The sequence below is a fragment of the Otolemur garnettii genome, unplaced genomic scaffold (genome assembly GCF_000181295.1).
Source record: "Otolemur garnettii isolate 467f Iridium unplaced genomic scaffold, OtoGar3 scaffold00006, whole genome shotgun sequence".
Lineage (NCBI taxonomy): Eukaryota > Metazoa > Chordata > Mammalia > Primates > Galagidae > Otolemur > Otolemur garnettii.
In genome coordinates this window covers 12,617,013-12,633,255 of record NW_003852401.1, presented here as the reverse complement: position 1 = coordinate 12,633,255, position 16,243 = coordinate 12,617,013, and the positions used below count along the sequence as shown (strand labels likewise).

General features: G+C 40.2%; 1 protein-coding gene across 1 annotated transcript in view; it reads right to left on the bottom strand.

Moving 5' to 3' along the window:
* The window catches only part of FREM1 (FRAS1 related extracellular matrix 1), a 124,628-nt gene that overhangs the window by 93,265 nt on the left and 15,120 nt on the right, over nt 1–16,243 (bottom strand). Inside the window, exons 5-9 of the mRNA XM_003782873.2 lie at nt 13,801–14,124; nt 11,240–11,348; nt 8,481–8,612; nt 5,030–5,374; nt 4,200–4,342 (exon numbers count right to left, since the gene is read on the bottom strand). Of these exons, the coding sequence (XP_003782921.1) occupies nt 4,200–4,342; nt 5,030–5,374; nt 8,481–8,612; nt 11,240–11,348; nt 13,801–14,124 (1,053 nt within the window). The remainder of the gene's footprint in view (nt 1–4,199; nt 4,343–5,029; nt 5,375–8,480; nt 8,613–11,239; nt 11,349–13,800; nt 14,125–16,243) is intronic.

Sequence of the window (16,243 nt, the reverse complement as noted above, 5' to 3'; positions counted from 1 at the left end):
GCTCCCATCAAGAGGGAGTGACCTCAGGGATCACTGTCCAGAAGTGTCTCAAGTCTCTGCTCCTCTCATTCTGGTGCAATGTTCCTTGGCCATCCTAGATGTGACTAAAGCAGGCCCAGAAGTAGCTTAGGTACCCAAACTACCACTTGGCATCTGCACAGTGCCAGCTCTGCAAGCATGCAGAGCACAAGAGCTGTGCAGGCACGCTGCCTCCACCTAGATTTCAAATAATGCCTCAGAGAATCTCAGACGGAGAAGAAAGTGGGGTAGGCAAAACTAACATTGGGGGTGGTTCCCAGAGGTGAGAAATAGCACTATATGGTCTCAAAGGGAGGTATAAAAAAGAGCAGGGAGGACTCAGTGATGAAATCAGAGAAAGGACCAAGAACCCAGAGTCAGATACCAGTTGGTGGAGGATCATACTGTAAATCTAAACCTGAGGGTCAAGGTCAGGCTTATGATTTTGAACACTGACGTATTTCTTCATATTCTGATTCCTTCCAAGTCTGTGATCATAAGTAGACTGGGGGGACATGGGAACAGCCAGCAAGCAAGAGCCCAGGGGTTTGAGCACTAGCTTTCCATTGTTTGCCTAGAATAGGATGTTTAATATCTTTGTTGCAACCAAATTTCAATACATTGAGAATTCTTTATTTCTCCATGGAGTTTGTTAAAATGGGATTTTTCTCACCCACAGAAACACACACAGTAATTGTTCGAACATGCATAAATATGTAAAGACACATCAACTTAGACATTCATAAAGCATGTTGAAAAATGTGTCCACCAAGAATTACTGCAGGGTTATAAAAGCAGGCATGTGCATTCTTTTTACACAAAGAAACCATTGGAGAATAAATTAGCATGGAAAATGGTCTCTTTGAAGGCACAATAACTATTGTTTCCTTATTAAATCCAGTTTTTCAATTAAGTGGAGTCTCACTGATCCACGCTAAGGCTTGAAAGTCCCATAGAGAATTTCTGAACTTTGTAGATTAGCAAAATACCATAATTGGGGGGAAAAATCATGACACAGACTTCAGAAATGACTGCCATTGTGTTTCTTTGTTTTGATAACAGGATTTAGTTTTTAATTATTCAAATGCTTCATAATGGATAGTAAACATGCTGTAAACTTCTGTTAGGTGATAAAAGGATAGAGACGGGGAATTAATTTACTGAGCACCTACTAAGTACCAGCTACTCATTGTGTTACTAGCTATCTTATTTGATACTGACAATACCTCACTATAATAGCCATGGCTGTTATTCTTGGTGTTACTGTTTATTGAGCCCCAAAGGGGTTAAATGATTTGCTCTAAAGACCATGGCTTATAGGTGGCTGAGCTGATGTTCCAGTGTTTTCTTTTTTTATATCATAGAAGAAGCCTAATCAGGAATTAATTTTTGCTTTGTATGTCAATTTAAGAAGGAATTCTTTTCATTTTCAAATTGAGTATTTAGAACAACATTGTTACAGGCAAAATCAGCATTGCTGGTCTATGCTTCACTGACAATTAAAATAAATCAAAACCATGGTACCCTTCAGATCACAAAAACTATCATCAAATAACCATCTCATCTGGACTTTTGTAATAGTTGAGGAGCTGAAGGTTACAGATTTTTTTCAATATTTTAAATATATTGTTATTTGTAGGACATGACTGGATACTTGTCCAGTAGAGGATGCAAACATCAAATAGAGTAGATATTCGCTTGAGTTGCCTACAAATCAGAGTTTCAATGATGATATCAAGAGTTGTACAGTATGAAAAGATTTATTGGAGCACACACACACACAAAAATATGTGTTTTGTTGGTATGTATATACTAATTCCTAGATACTCTAAAGAATCTTTACAGTTATTATCTCCCCATCTCACCCCCTTCCCAATCCCTTCCAAATGTTTGGGGTCTTCTTACTTCTTCCTAGTTGCAACAAAAGTTGAAAGAACCAGAGTTCATTTGGGGATCAACAAACAGTTCCTGAGGGTCTGTGCATAGTCCTATACCAAGGTTTAAATGCACAGAGAGGAAGAATCTAGGGCTTCTGCAATGAATGAGCCCAAAGATGATCCAATAAAACAAATAAAGGTCTCACACTATAGAAAGGACAACAACAAAGATATGTGTAGAAAGATAGCAGAGCATATACGAAGACAAGCTGAGCCAGCCTAGGGGAGTGTGGAATGTAGTTATCAGAGGATTGCCAGAGTAAGTGGGATAGCAAAGCACAGGTTCATAATCTGGAGACGAACGAAGCTAAATCTACCAAGCAGAAGACGGAAAATGGGAAAAGATAAATGCCAGATGAATTTCACTAAGCATACTGTTACTGTATCAATGGGTTAAGGATATTGCTAATCTCTTCTCCTCTTAAAAGGCCAGATGAGGGATTCTTAAAATAGTCTAGAAAAGATGCAGGCTGGAACTAAAATGAAGGCAGTGGGGTGAGGAAGTGGAGATATATGAGAGAAATTAATCAAATAGGTATAGTAAGACTTGCTGACTGTTTACACAGGTACTAGAGAAAAAAACTAAGTATGACTTTAGAGCTTCAGTGGTTTTGTGCAAGTTTTTTTTTTCTTTTTCTTTTTTTTTTTTTTTTTTAGAGACAGAGCCTGAAGCTCTACCTTGGGTAGAGTGCTGTGGCATCACAGCTCACAGCAACCTCCAACTATTGGGCTCAAGCAAGTCTCCTGCCTCTGCCTCCCAAGTAGCTGGGACCACAGGCGCCCACCACAACACCCAGCTATTTTTTGGTTGCAGCCGTCATTGCTGTTTGGCGGGCCCAGGCTGGATTCGAACCTGCCACCTTAGGTGTATATGGCTGGTGCCTTAGCCACTTGAGCCACAGGAGCCAAGCTGTTTTTAAGGGAGCCAAGCAAGTTTTTAGGGAAACATACTGAATGTTTGTGTCATGATGAGTTTAAAATGCTGTTAAGACACACATGCGTAAATTAGTCTCTTAAAGATGTCAGGTAGACAGATAGGTAAGTCTAAGTGGGAGAAATATTTAGGAGCCAAAGAATATAAGAAACATGAGGACAAGGCAAGCTGGCAGTGCTCACTCATGGTCTCTCTCTCTCAACATAAAAATTAAGAAGAGGAAAGAAGAGAAAAATATGATTTACTTCTATAGAAAGCCATAAGTTTATAGGAAATAAGCTTATAACTGAATTTATAGTTAAGTCTGACTTATTTGCCTTGTTTGAGAAATAATTCTGTTTAGCATTAAAGTTTGCCATCCCTTCCTATCATTTCTGTAATTTCTTTATTGGTGGGATCCTCTGTGGTGGCTACCTTGTGATCGTTTGGGGGGAGGTTGACCTGTTATGGTTTCCATGTTGCTAGACCTTTTTGCTGGTTCCTCCTCATGTGTGCTTTCTTCTTGTTCACGTCCTTCCCCCTTTTTCCTCCCACTTCCTCCTCTCTTGAAATTTCCTTATCTCTGTGTTTGAGTGTTGGAATGGCCCAGGCATGCACCTTCCGGGCCAGTTTTCCACTGCTCCTGACCTCCTCCTTGATTCCTAAAGTAACTTGCTGACTCACCGTGACCCTGGAACTATGTTTCTGGGTGGGATAATCCTGCCAGGGGTGGCTAAGGCTCACACTGCCCGATCTCACCGAGAGAAGCAGGTGCTGAGATATCTCTAGTCTGTCATCTTGCTCCCCACCTACATATCTCACTAAAGTTTTCATTACCTTAGCCCTTATTATAGAGGGATCAGGCATCTATATTTTTATGTATAAAAAGTATGATTTATAAAATATATAACAGCTAAACAGGAAAAACAAAGTCCTGGAATTTTCACTTTCAAAAAGGCATATAGTCTGCTAAAAGTGATACGGTATTCTAGCCAGAAACATAACTCAGGCTGAATAGACACATGGAGGATTTAAAAATAAACCCTGTTATTACCATTTTTAGCTACCAAGTCAACTGAAGTCTCAAGCAAAAATTTAAATCAGAAATGGCATATAATACATTGGTGAAAGAGGGGGCTATCTTTTGAAAAAGAGTTGACTTATTAGTCAAAAAGTAGTCCTGCTGTAAAGAAGTCTGCTGATTTTGTTTAATCCATTGCTTCTCAAACCTTGAACCTTGAAATCTATTTTTATGTAGTTTCTAATCACATCTCTCAGAATTAATATCTATATTCAAGACATTGGGAGAATTTTTAGAAATACTCTCTTACCTGTGGCACTGAGAGATTTGGAGGGTCATGGCTATCCCACAGGACAAATTCAAAAGAATCTTCAAAGATTTCTCCACCAAAGTGATGATAGTAAATGATCCCATTGAACAGGTCTCTCTGAAGGAATCCAGAAACAGGATAGCCTAGTGGGGCCACAAAATATCACATATTTTGTATCAGTCTACCAGATGTCTGGGTACAATGATACTGGATCGAACCTCAAAAATATTTTCTGCCTAGTATGTTATATGCACCCAAGGAATCTGCATTAACTGTTTTTATCCAAGCTTATAAATAATAAAGGAAAAACTAGAATTGTTACACCTATTTTAATATGTAGAAAAATTAACATTAGAAAAATACTTTCAGAAAATAGTCTTATTTGAAATATAAAAAGTAATACTAACTATTCACTTGGTCTCCCTTTTGTCAAACTCCTGACCTACCTACTTTAAGAAGTAGTTATAAAACAACTCTAACAAAATGAAAACAAAGGTTATTCATGAAATCACCTTATCAATAATCTAAAATAATCCAAACATCTCTCCTCAGATTTATTTGTCTATCCCCTAGCTTGGCAGACTTAATTTTTTATAGTGCAATGGTGAGGCTCAGTTCTGAAACTTTCTAAATAGATAGACCAATTTGAATAGATTAGCTTCTCTAAATCTTAGGCTTCCTGTCTATGAAATGGGAATAATAATAGTATTTACAGAAACTTGGTGTCCACAAATTCTGACACAATTTCGGCACACCCCTCCCAAGGCTGCATAGAAAGTTTCATATGGAAGAAACAATTCTACCCAAGTAAACTCAACTGCCCTGATTACCTATCAGTCCTGGCCCTGGCTTCTTCATGATCTCTCCAGCCTGTGGGGGTTTTGTGATATTAAAGAAGATGTAGTCATCACTGGAGTCCATATCGGAGGCTCTCAGCATGGAGCCCTGAACCATGATGGTCTCCCCCTCTTCCAGTTCAATCACGATGTTGGTTATGAGGAACGGAGGACTATCATCTTTGGGCAAGATGTTGATGGGAAATTTGTGATGGATGCTGTGCTGGCCATCAAATATCCTGAAGACCACAGAGTCTTTGGTGGAGTCACTGTCATCGTGATGGTAGCGAACAACTCCAGCCTGAAGGTCAGCCACAGTGAAGAGAAACCCTTTCCCTCCTGATGGAAAGAGCAGAGATGGGACAGATTGGACAAGAGAGCATGGAGGCAGCAGCTCTGTTATGCATAGTGAAAATATCAGTATAGGAGCAGATTCTAAAGAAAATGGTGCGGCCATACTTCCCTCCATTGGAAAAACAATAGCCAGTTTGGTGGGTTCTGGGATACCACAGATCTGTTTTTAAATAGTGGTTCTAACATGTCTATCAACTCAGTAAGGCTAAGAAATGGCCAAATAACTGGTAAAACATTATTTCCAGGTGGTTCTGTGAAGAGGGCATTTCCAGAAAAGATTAGCACTTGAATTGGTAGACTAAGTAAAGATCGCCCTCACCAGTGTGGGCAAGCATCATTAAATAAATTTGTTGAGGGTCTGGATAAAACAGAAAGACCAATCAATTCTCTCTCTGCTCTGGAGCTGGGATTTCCCTGGACATTGGAGCTTCTGGCTCTTGGATCTTTGGACTTTGAGGTTAAACCACCTACACTCTCATATCCAACTGGCCCCTCCATCCCCTAACCCTGGTCCACGGTGCTGACCCTTCCCCCACAATTTCTTAAGCCTTGGCCTTGGACTAGGAGTCACATCATCCACTCCCCTGGTTCTCAGGCCTTCAGGGACTGATTACTCCTGAATCTCCAAGAGCATATTATAGAACTTCTCAGCCCCTAAAATTATATAAGCCAATTCCCATCATAAGTGTCCTCTTATATATCTATAGAAGCATATGTCTTCTTTTAGTTTTGTTTCTCTGGAGAACACTGACTGATACAAATACCTACTTCATGTTCTACAACAAGAATGAGAAAACTTAAACACTAGTAAGACTATAATAAATGCTAGTTATTCTTCCACTCATTATCATCCTACATGGCAACAGTTTTTGGAGGATGGATCTTGAATCACCAGCACTATCAACATCATCTAAAAATTTTTAGAAAAGGAAGTTCTGAGGCCTCACCCTGGACATCAGAAATTCTGGAGGAAGAGCCCAACACGGTTTTATCAAGCCCTCCAGGAGCATTTAAAGCATGGTGAAGTTTGAGAAGGACTGGCTTTTAAAGACCAAAAAGACTGAGTTCAAATACCAGTTCTCCCACTTTCTGGCTTTCTAACCTTCACTAAATTGACTTCTCTATGTTTTAGGTTATGTTTTTGTAAAATGGTAACAAATACAGGATGTGTATAAGACTCCTGTACAATTTATAAAACCATTTTAAATTACACATGAACTTTGTAGACACCCCGTATAGTATCTAATTTCATAAAGTTGATAGGCGACAAATGAGATAAAGCAGGTAGAATGCTTTACTCAGTGTCTGGCACAAAAGAAAAACACCTGATAAATGTGAGTACTATTTCCTACCTCCTCTGCACCGGGAATATCATTTTATCACAGTCTACCACTCCCTGTTTCATTTCTATGGTATTAATAATTATTGCTTCATTTCTTGCAGACTATTGTAATTCTTGATGGCAAGTGCACCTCATTATGCTCTTCACACCACATGGCTGTATTTAAACAAAATAGATGATTAAACACTTTCCTGCCCAGTAGCCACTTTAGGCTTCTTCCTCACTACCAGAATCCTAGTTTTATTTGGCATGGCAATACGACCATTTAAAAATACTCAGGTTCCCAGACTCCATGGCACCAAGGGGTTGGATGTGACATAGTTTGATAAGAAGGTATAAGTGGAAATCGTGTTGTGCTACTGGGAAAACTTGTTAAATAGAGCAAACTTAGATGGCAAGACTTCTTTTACTGCTCCTTCCATTTCTTCCAGCCTCAAAGACATGAAGGAAATAACTCCAATTTTTTTTTGCTTTTTTTGAGACAGAGTCTGACTTGGTCACACTTGGTAGAATGCAGTGGCATCACAGCTCACAGCAACCTCAAACTCGGGCTCTGCCTTTTGCCGCAGGCTACCAAGTAGCTGGGAGTACAGGCATCAGCTACACTGCCCAGCTGTTTTTAGAGACAGAGTCTCAATCTTGCTCAGGCTGGTTTCAAACTCCTGAGCTCCAGTGATCCATTGCCTCGGCCTCCCAGAGTGAATAACTCTGATTTTTAATTCACTGTAGTTGGGCTTCTCTTATATGCAACTGAACACCATCCATCCTAATTCATATCCCCAGGTTTAAACCAGCATCCCACTATCCTGGAATGAGGCAGGAGAAATTACCATGAACTTACCATTTTCTTTTTGACTTCAGCGTTCCTTACTCACAAATGATGGTGAGAGTTTTCGGTTTTATAGTTAGGCAAACTAAGAAGATAATTGGATTAAATCCTTTGAGCTCATTAAAAGGAGTGAATTATTTCATCATAAAGTATAAATATTATTTATTAGTTTATTAGTTTGTTAACTATCATCCTTTAAAATTCTAAGTTCATTTCTTTTAAACTATGACAACTACTATTAATAACATCATTACTATTGAAGTATTAAAAAAATAAAAGTTTTTCTATTTTTCAATGTATTTCTCTAAAGCAGGGAAAAACTGTCCTCTAACAGGGAAAAAATAATCAGTGAAGGAGTATATTCAGTAGGAGCCCTCTGTGGCATCCAGAAAGCAAAACTGAGATTTAAATAATGAGCCAAACCCACAGTACTGTTCATAAATGGTTATACGTGGATTTGAGCATTTTAACACAAAAGCTGATGATTTCAAGATCTCTAGATTTTCCATACATGACAATTTGGAAATTGTCATGTATGGAAATGCTATGCTATTATATAGAGATGCTATGTATATCCAGTTAAATATTATTTGCTTTTTTTTAATGAGACACAGTCTTCCTCTGTCACCTGGATAGAGTGCTGTGGCATCGTCTTTGTAGCTCACAGCAACCTCAAACTCTTGGCCTCAAAGGATCCTCTTGCCTCAGCCTAATAGCTAAGATTACAGGCACCCACCCCAACAGCCAGCTAGTTTTTCTATTTTTTGTAGAAATGGGTCTCACTCTTGCTCAGGCTGGTCTTGAACTGCTGGGCTTAGGCAATTCACTGGCCTCAGCCTTCCAGAGTGCTAGGATATTATTAGCTTTTGAAGAAAATACTTCTTGGGTTCTTTTCCCAGTTAGAAAGGCAAATCATTCACCTCTTAGTGTAAGCCGTCCATGCTGTAGGCCATCAACAGTGACTAACCGGACAGCACCAATGTCATCATTGTCTACAATCTGAAACTGTTCCCAAGTGATGGCCCGAGACTGCCCCTCCAGGAGATTCAGACCTAGAAGAGAAAGTGCAAAAGTGTCTTGGAAAGTTCTATCACATGACAACATGCTTGCTTAAAGAAAAGATCAATGAATTTCCACTCATGAAACTGAAAATTGTATGTTCCAAACCTTTTCAAGAAATCAGAATGTAGCTTTTATTTCTATTAAAATTTTTATTTTTGGTACTATTATACTACAGTGGGTTCACTATAAATTGTCCTTTACAAGCCTGATGATTCCAGAAAATAAATACTGAAGGAAAGAATAGATGGCACATTCACAACAATCTCTAGTTCAGAGAAGAAGTAGTTTTCAGAGGCTACATCTAGACATTTTAAGTATGCAAAAGAGCCCAGAGGGCTCTTACATAAAATTTATGAGCACATAGGTAGCCCTCAGCATGGAGAATGTAAAGTGGGGCCGGTAGGTGGTGGAGGTGTTTAACAGTGATAAACATGAAGTCCCTGACACTTTGCAATGTGGCCTGTATTTAATGTAGATTCTAATAAGACAGGGATTTTTGTAACCAAGGGAATTAAAACATTCTCCTTGGACTTAGCATGCTGGAGGAAATCTATGGAGAGAGATTTGCTTGCTGGTCACAGCAAGAAGAACATGGGCGTGCAGCAAGTGCTCAGGTTAGAGACCAGGAGTTGTAGTATCAACAAACATTCTTCTTACTTGACAGAGCTGGGCGCCAACAGATAGCAGAGAATCTTAAAAAGGAAAAGAGATTTTTAAAGAAACAAAATGACAAAATCAAAAGACGGGGTTCTAGTTTATGGCTTCCTCTCAAATCTGCCAGCTTTACCTGCCTCCTCTGCCTTGACAAGTTGCCTGTTTTTCAGCTGGAGCAGCCCCATAGGGCTCCCACACTCTCCAAAACTGTAAAGCCCTCCTGCCGCTCTTGCCTCATCTTCTGATGCAGCTGCTTCCTTCAAAAGCCCTCTGGGAGCGTGAACTTCCTCATGACTGTGGCCAGGTCTACTTCATGGGACTCAGGGAGTTTGTGCAGTGGCAGCTAAAAGGGGCCAGGTATTACATCCTGGACATGCAGGGACTCAATATCCAGTGAGGCAAACCTTAACCAATTGGAAACAGGAAATGGGACAGGATCGGAACATACAGAGATTGTTCACCTCTTCCTCACCCTACCTCCAACTCTTCCCAGACACAGTGGTTCCATGTTCTTCCTGGAGGCACTGGGCACTACAGAGCAATCTGCTTTATCTTATTGTAAAGCAGTGACCAGCTCAGCAATACCACCTTCTTATTTGCTTCTCCCTTTACTCTTGTTTTCAGTATAAGGTTAATACATAAAACCTTGGGACCTGTTTTCTGGGGAAACTGGACTAATATATGTAATATGTAAATAAAAGAAAGAGTGAAAGAGAGGAAGGAAGGGAGGGAGAGATGGAAGAAACACATCCAAGGGATCTCTGTGACTGGTAGTAGGGATTCAAAATAAGCACACAAAACAGCACAGGAAAAAGCCTCATGGGACCCAACAGAGAAGCAACCAAGAAGAGTATGCAGCAAAATATTAACTTTGGTTGTGCTTTCATGATGAAATAATGATTTTAATTTTATTTCCTATATTCTCCAAATGTTTGATGATGGCGGCACACATTAAGTTCGTAATAAGAAATTGTTTCTGAAAGGATTCTGATGTCCAAAGCAACCAAAATGTGACCTGGAGTTCCCTGAACAAACCTAGGCGTCACAGATCACATATGCACATACAGAATACTCCATCTCTATACTCAAGCTGTAATATATGGAACGTGTAATTATTGTTAGTTGCATGCTACCAATGCCTTGCTTTCTTTCCTTATCCCTCTAATAGGAGGGATAAGTGCATCATAGAGCCAGAACTATAAATCAAGGATACTCAACCTCTGTTTCCCATCTCTACCAAACTCTCACACACACAAAGACACACAGATGTGCACACACACACCCCCAAGAGGAAACTCATTTAAGCTGCCACCTGAGGATTTAAATCAGACACCAGTAATTTATATTTCCCCTTAATACACCTACCATGGCTATTTATAGGCATGTTTTAAATTCTATTAATGAGATCAGTGAGAAAAGAAAAAAATCTTCATTGATATTCCACCTTTACAACTGATTTAATTGTATTATGAGCCCACTTAGAACTGAAGGGCAGATCTGAAGGCAGTATTGCTCTTAAAGCAGTTAAAGCTCTTATTTATGTCCTCTGCTTTCCATGCTACCCAACATTAAAGTAGGACAGTGGATGACAAAGGCTACACCTTTCTCCAATCCTCTGGACAATTTGAGTTGGGGACTTTTTCTCTCTCAGTCCAACTGTAGCCCAATATCACAAAGTAGTCACTTTGTTGTTTTTTGCTTCATTTAGTTAAAAGGTGTCCTTTGGCTTATCTTCTGCAGAGGAAAGGACTTGGCATTACACACAGGAATCCTGGACTTAAATTTCTCACCCTGCCACTAGGAATAAACAAAACAAAAACAACTATCTAATGCCCTCATCTGTCTGGGTGGTAGTCGCCCCATGTGTGAAATGGGAGTAAAACGACCTTTCTTTCCTGAACCAGCTACATTCTTACGTTCCCTTTGGAACCCGTGTGCCTTGATGTCTTATATTGAATTTCACCTGTATTCCAGGAGACTCGCGGGGCGTTTGTATCTGCTGTTCTGATGGAGATGTGGACGGTAACAGGTGCACTCCTTTCAAAGAAGAAGTCAAATACCTCCAACTCTACCTGCAAACAAACACAGGCGTGTGAGCCCAATGCTGACAACTTACAGCACGAAGTCTCGTTCATTCTGGGGTGTACCCACAGACGGAGGCAGAATGGAGCCCAGTTTCTGCTGCACCTGGATCTCATTTTCAACAACTTGATTTCACTTTTCCAAGCCCTAGATGTTCTTCCTTAGTTTATCAGTGTTTTAAAATCTTCTCCTAAAAGAATTTATTAATCTGAAATTAGCAAATATGCTGGAGAAGTGTCCCAGCACTTGCTTGGGAGACCATCTCAGTCCAACATTAGACCACTCAAATCTCTCTCAAAGGGGGAGGATCTGGAGCAGTGGTTCTCAGCTGAGGGGGATCTTGTCCCCCTAGGAGACATTGAGAATTCCAGGAGATATTTTTAATTTCAAAAATAGGTAGGTGAGAGGGTGCTACTGGCATCTAGTGAGTAAAGGCCAGGGATATTAGCATCGTACCATGCACAGGTCAGCCCCCACAACAAAGAATTATCTGATTCCAAATGGCAGTGGTGCCCCTCTGAAGAAACCCTGATCTAGAGGCATCTATCCCACTAGATGTGTTTTTAAATATCTAAATTTTAGTTGCTCTCATGAAATCCATAACTAAGAGGTAGGGGCTATCTGATAAGTCTGAGCTTTATTATGTGCTATGCGTGAATTGCACTAGATGTTGGCAGAGAAGGGTACCCCAGACATGCAAGGCATGTGTCTGCTTGTGAAGAATATGGGGTCCACTGAGGGGATTAAAGAAACAATCAGGCGGTAAAATATCAGCAAGTACTGAATAACAAAAGAAACCGATTCTGGAGGCTGCCAAAGCAACAGACTGAAAATGAAACTCCACGTGGGCAGGAGATGTCAATTTTAGAGGTGTAATGTAAACACACATTAGTCTGGGCCCACAGCCCAGGGCTTCCGGCCTGTACAATCTGAAAAGTGCTTCATCTCCACTGAGAAAAGTGAGACTTACCGTCTAACAAAAAAATCAAGCATTTGCACAGCCTCTGCTTTCAAATTGCATTGTCCAATGCCAGAAACCACACACAGGAAGCGGCTGGAAAAGTGGTGATCTATTTGTGAGCTTGAGGTAAAACTGGAAGTGTAATGAGAAATTATTTCATAACAGGGAAAGTCTGAGAGGCAAGGGAAGGACAGAAAAACAGCTGCCAAAGCGCCAGCAAAGCACGGCATTTATAAAGCCCTTTGTCTGCCCTAGAGGCTAAATGCAGAAAACGCCTAAATTACATGGGAACAATTTGGTAACCCCTGGGACACTCATTTTCCTTAATAAACCTGAACTCAAGTCTATATCAATCTGTTCACTTAAAATTTCCATTCTATTTGAATCACCTTGTCGGTAGGTCTTTAAGTATATGAAGCAGTATTATGTGTAAGACTGCAACCAGCTGTTCTTCACTTCCATTGAATACTAAGCCAAAAGAAAAAGGCTACCCTACAGCAAAAGGGATTTAGATTAGATAGTTGGGAGGACTTTCCTGATGGAAAGTGCTTAATAGTGAAATTAGTTATCAAGTAAAACTATGGGATCTCCTATCCTGAGTCAGTGTTACCAATTAAAATTAAGGATCCCCTCCCAATAAAACCTCTCACAAAAAAATGAAATAATTTATTAATAAAAGAACTACAGACCTTTATCTCCAACATCCATCAGGGGTGTCCAACCCATGGCCCACAGGCTGCATGTGGATTTTGTGAGGACTTTTTGCTTATCTGTGGTGGCAGATACCACGAAAATTATGCACTGATCTTTTCTTTTGCTTATCAGCTTTTGTTAGTATTTGTGTATTAACAATTGGACTTCCAATGTGGCCCAGAGAAGCAAAAGGGTTGGACACCCCTGGGAGAGATAGTGGGCTGTTTTCAAACTGGTGAGTCCTGGGCTTAATGTGGCCCTCAGAAATATTTTGTGGGTGGCACTATATGTTTTAAGATTTTGAATTATATCTTCCATATTTAAAAACTGAAAAAAATATATTAAAAAATATGCTTTGCAACTTTTCTTGACAACTGAGAGCTAGAGCAACACTGGGTACATCTGGGTACAAGTTGGGTGGCAGCTGCTACTGCAGATACCAGCTCACCTGCCTAGCTCCTCAAGGCTGATTTACAGGGATTATTTCTCTTTGGAGGCCATGATCAGGGGTCCTCAAACTTTTTAAACAGAGGGCCAGTTCACTGTCCCTCAGACTGTTGGAGAGCCAGACTGTGGGCCCTGGGACGAGTTGGCTGCTAAGCAGAACAGGCAGAGGCAGCAAAAATACCTGGCCAGCTGGATAAATGTCCAAGGCAGGCCGCATGTGGCCCATGGGCTGTAGTTTGAGGACGGCTGGTATAAATGAACCTGAGGGTTAACGAAAGAGGCCTCTTAAATAGCTCCATTGATACCAATGAGGCTAGACGCTTGCCTCTCCTCCTCCTCACCTCGTAATTTCTCCTCTCAGAATGGCTGCTGTTTGGTGGCTGATAGGCAATCTGCATGTCACTGAGATCCTTCCAGGTGAAGGAGGAGATTGGTCTGGTGTGATCCAGCAGGTTAGTCACATAGCCCTGGAGAGGGGCTTTAGTGATGTTGAACACCAGCAAGGGCTTGGGGGTCTCATCTTCTTCACAGTCCAGAACAGATGTAGTCAAAGAGGTCAGGATGAACTGATCCACTTCCAGGATAAACATGGCCATGAATGCTGCCCTCGGGACCTGATTCGGAATGCCAGCTCGGATATAGACAGGCAACCACGCACTCTCTGACTTTGGAAGGAGAAAGGAAATATGAAGGAGGAAATGATATGAATGAAGCTGTATCATACAAGGTTAATAGCATGATGTTTGATAGAGCCACAGCTTAGAGGCTTCATCCAGCAGTGATCTGAAACCTGGCTGCTCATTAGAGTCGCTTAGGGAGATTATAATACATACGCATAATCAGGATTCATGTCTAGAGGCTCCCATTTAATTGTGCCAAAAGGGGAACCAGTATTTTCAGAGCTTCTTGGTGACTCTAATATGTATCTAGGGTTAAGAATAAAGCACCTCTTTTGGCATTAGAAGGAACCATGCTTATCATTCTATCTCAGCACTATTACTTTGGGTGCCTTTATTTTTTAATTTTTTTATATTAAAAAAATGGGTTTTTTATTAAATCATAGCTGTGGACATTAATGCATTTATGGGGCACAATGTGCTGGTCTTATATACAATTTGAAATACTTAGAACAAATTGGTTAACATAGCCTTCACCACACTTTAATTATTGTGTTAAGACATTTATACTCTACACTTAATAGATTTGACATGTACCCTTGTAAAATGCACCATAGGTGTAGTCCCACCAATAACCCTCCCTCAACCTATCCTACCCCCTCCCCTCCCCCTCCTCTTCCCCCTTCATCTTGGGCTGTAGTTGGGTTATAGCTTTCATATGGAAGTGTGGGTGATTATATATTGGTTTCATAGTAGAGCTGAGTACATTGGATACTTTTTCTTCCATTCTTGAGATACTTTGCTAAGAAGAATATGTTCCAGCTCCATCCATGTAAACATAAAAGAGGTAAATTCTCCATCTTTTTTAAGGCTGCATAATATTCCATGGTGTACATACACCACAATTTATTAATCTATTTGTGGATCAGTGGGCACTTGGGCTTTTTCTATGATTTGGCAATTATGAATTGAGCTGCAATAAACATTCTGGTGCAAATATCTTTGTTATAAAGTGATTTTTGGTCTTTTGGAAACTCTTGAAGTAATCGGCCTGGGAGAATATTTTATGAGAAGGACCCCCCCCCCAGGCAATTAAAGCAACACCAAAAATACACTATTGGGACCTGATCAAACTAAAGAGCTTCTGCACAGCCAAGAACACAGTAAATAAAGCAAGCAGACAGCCCTCAGAATAGGAGAAGATATTTGCAGGTTATATCTCTGACAAAGGTTTGATAATCAGAATCCACAGAGAACTCAAACGACTTAATAAGAAAAGAACAAGTGATCCCATATCAGGGTGAACAAGCGATTTGAAAAGAAAATCTCTGTAGGCATGGCCTACAGATATATGAAAAAAATGCTCATCATTTTTAATCATCAGAGAAATGCAAATCAAAACCACTTTGAGATACCATCTAACTCCAGTAAGAGTACCCACATAATAAGATCCCCAAACCAGAGATGTTGGCAAGGATGTGGAGAAAAGGGAACACTTCTACACTGCTGGTGGGAATGCAAACTAATACGTTCCTTTTGGAAAGAAGTTTGGAGATCACTTAGGGATCCAAAAATAGACCTGCTGTTCAATCCTGCAATTCTTCTACTAGACATATATCCAGAAGACCAAAAATCACTTTATAACAAAGATATTTGCCCCAGAATGTTTATTGCAGCCCAATTTACTATTATTATTTTTTGAAACAGAGTCTCACTCTGTTGCCCAGGCTACAGTGCAGTGGTATGATCATAGCTCACTGCAACCTCAAATTCCCAGGCTCAAGTGATTCCTCCTATCTCAGCCTCCAGAGTAGCTGGGAGTATTAGGAATACACCACCACACTTGGCTATTTTTCTGTTTTTGTAGGGATAGGTGTGTTTTATGTTTCTTAGGTTGTTCTTGAACTCCTGGCCTCAAGAGATCCTCCTGCCTCAGCCTCCCAAAGTCCTAGATTATAAGCTTGAGCCAACATTCCTGGCCTAATTTGCATGACATTAGATGTGATACTCCTAAGTCTTATTTTTCTTACATCTATAAATGAAAATACTAGAATTTCAAGTATTACAAGAAATAGCTAAAGTAAGGCACTTAGCAGCTTCTGGGACACACCCAAAACCTCCTCTAGCCATAGGGCTTACCTCCTTTCATATGGTTTTTTTTTTTTTT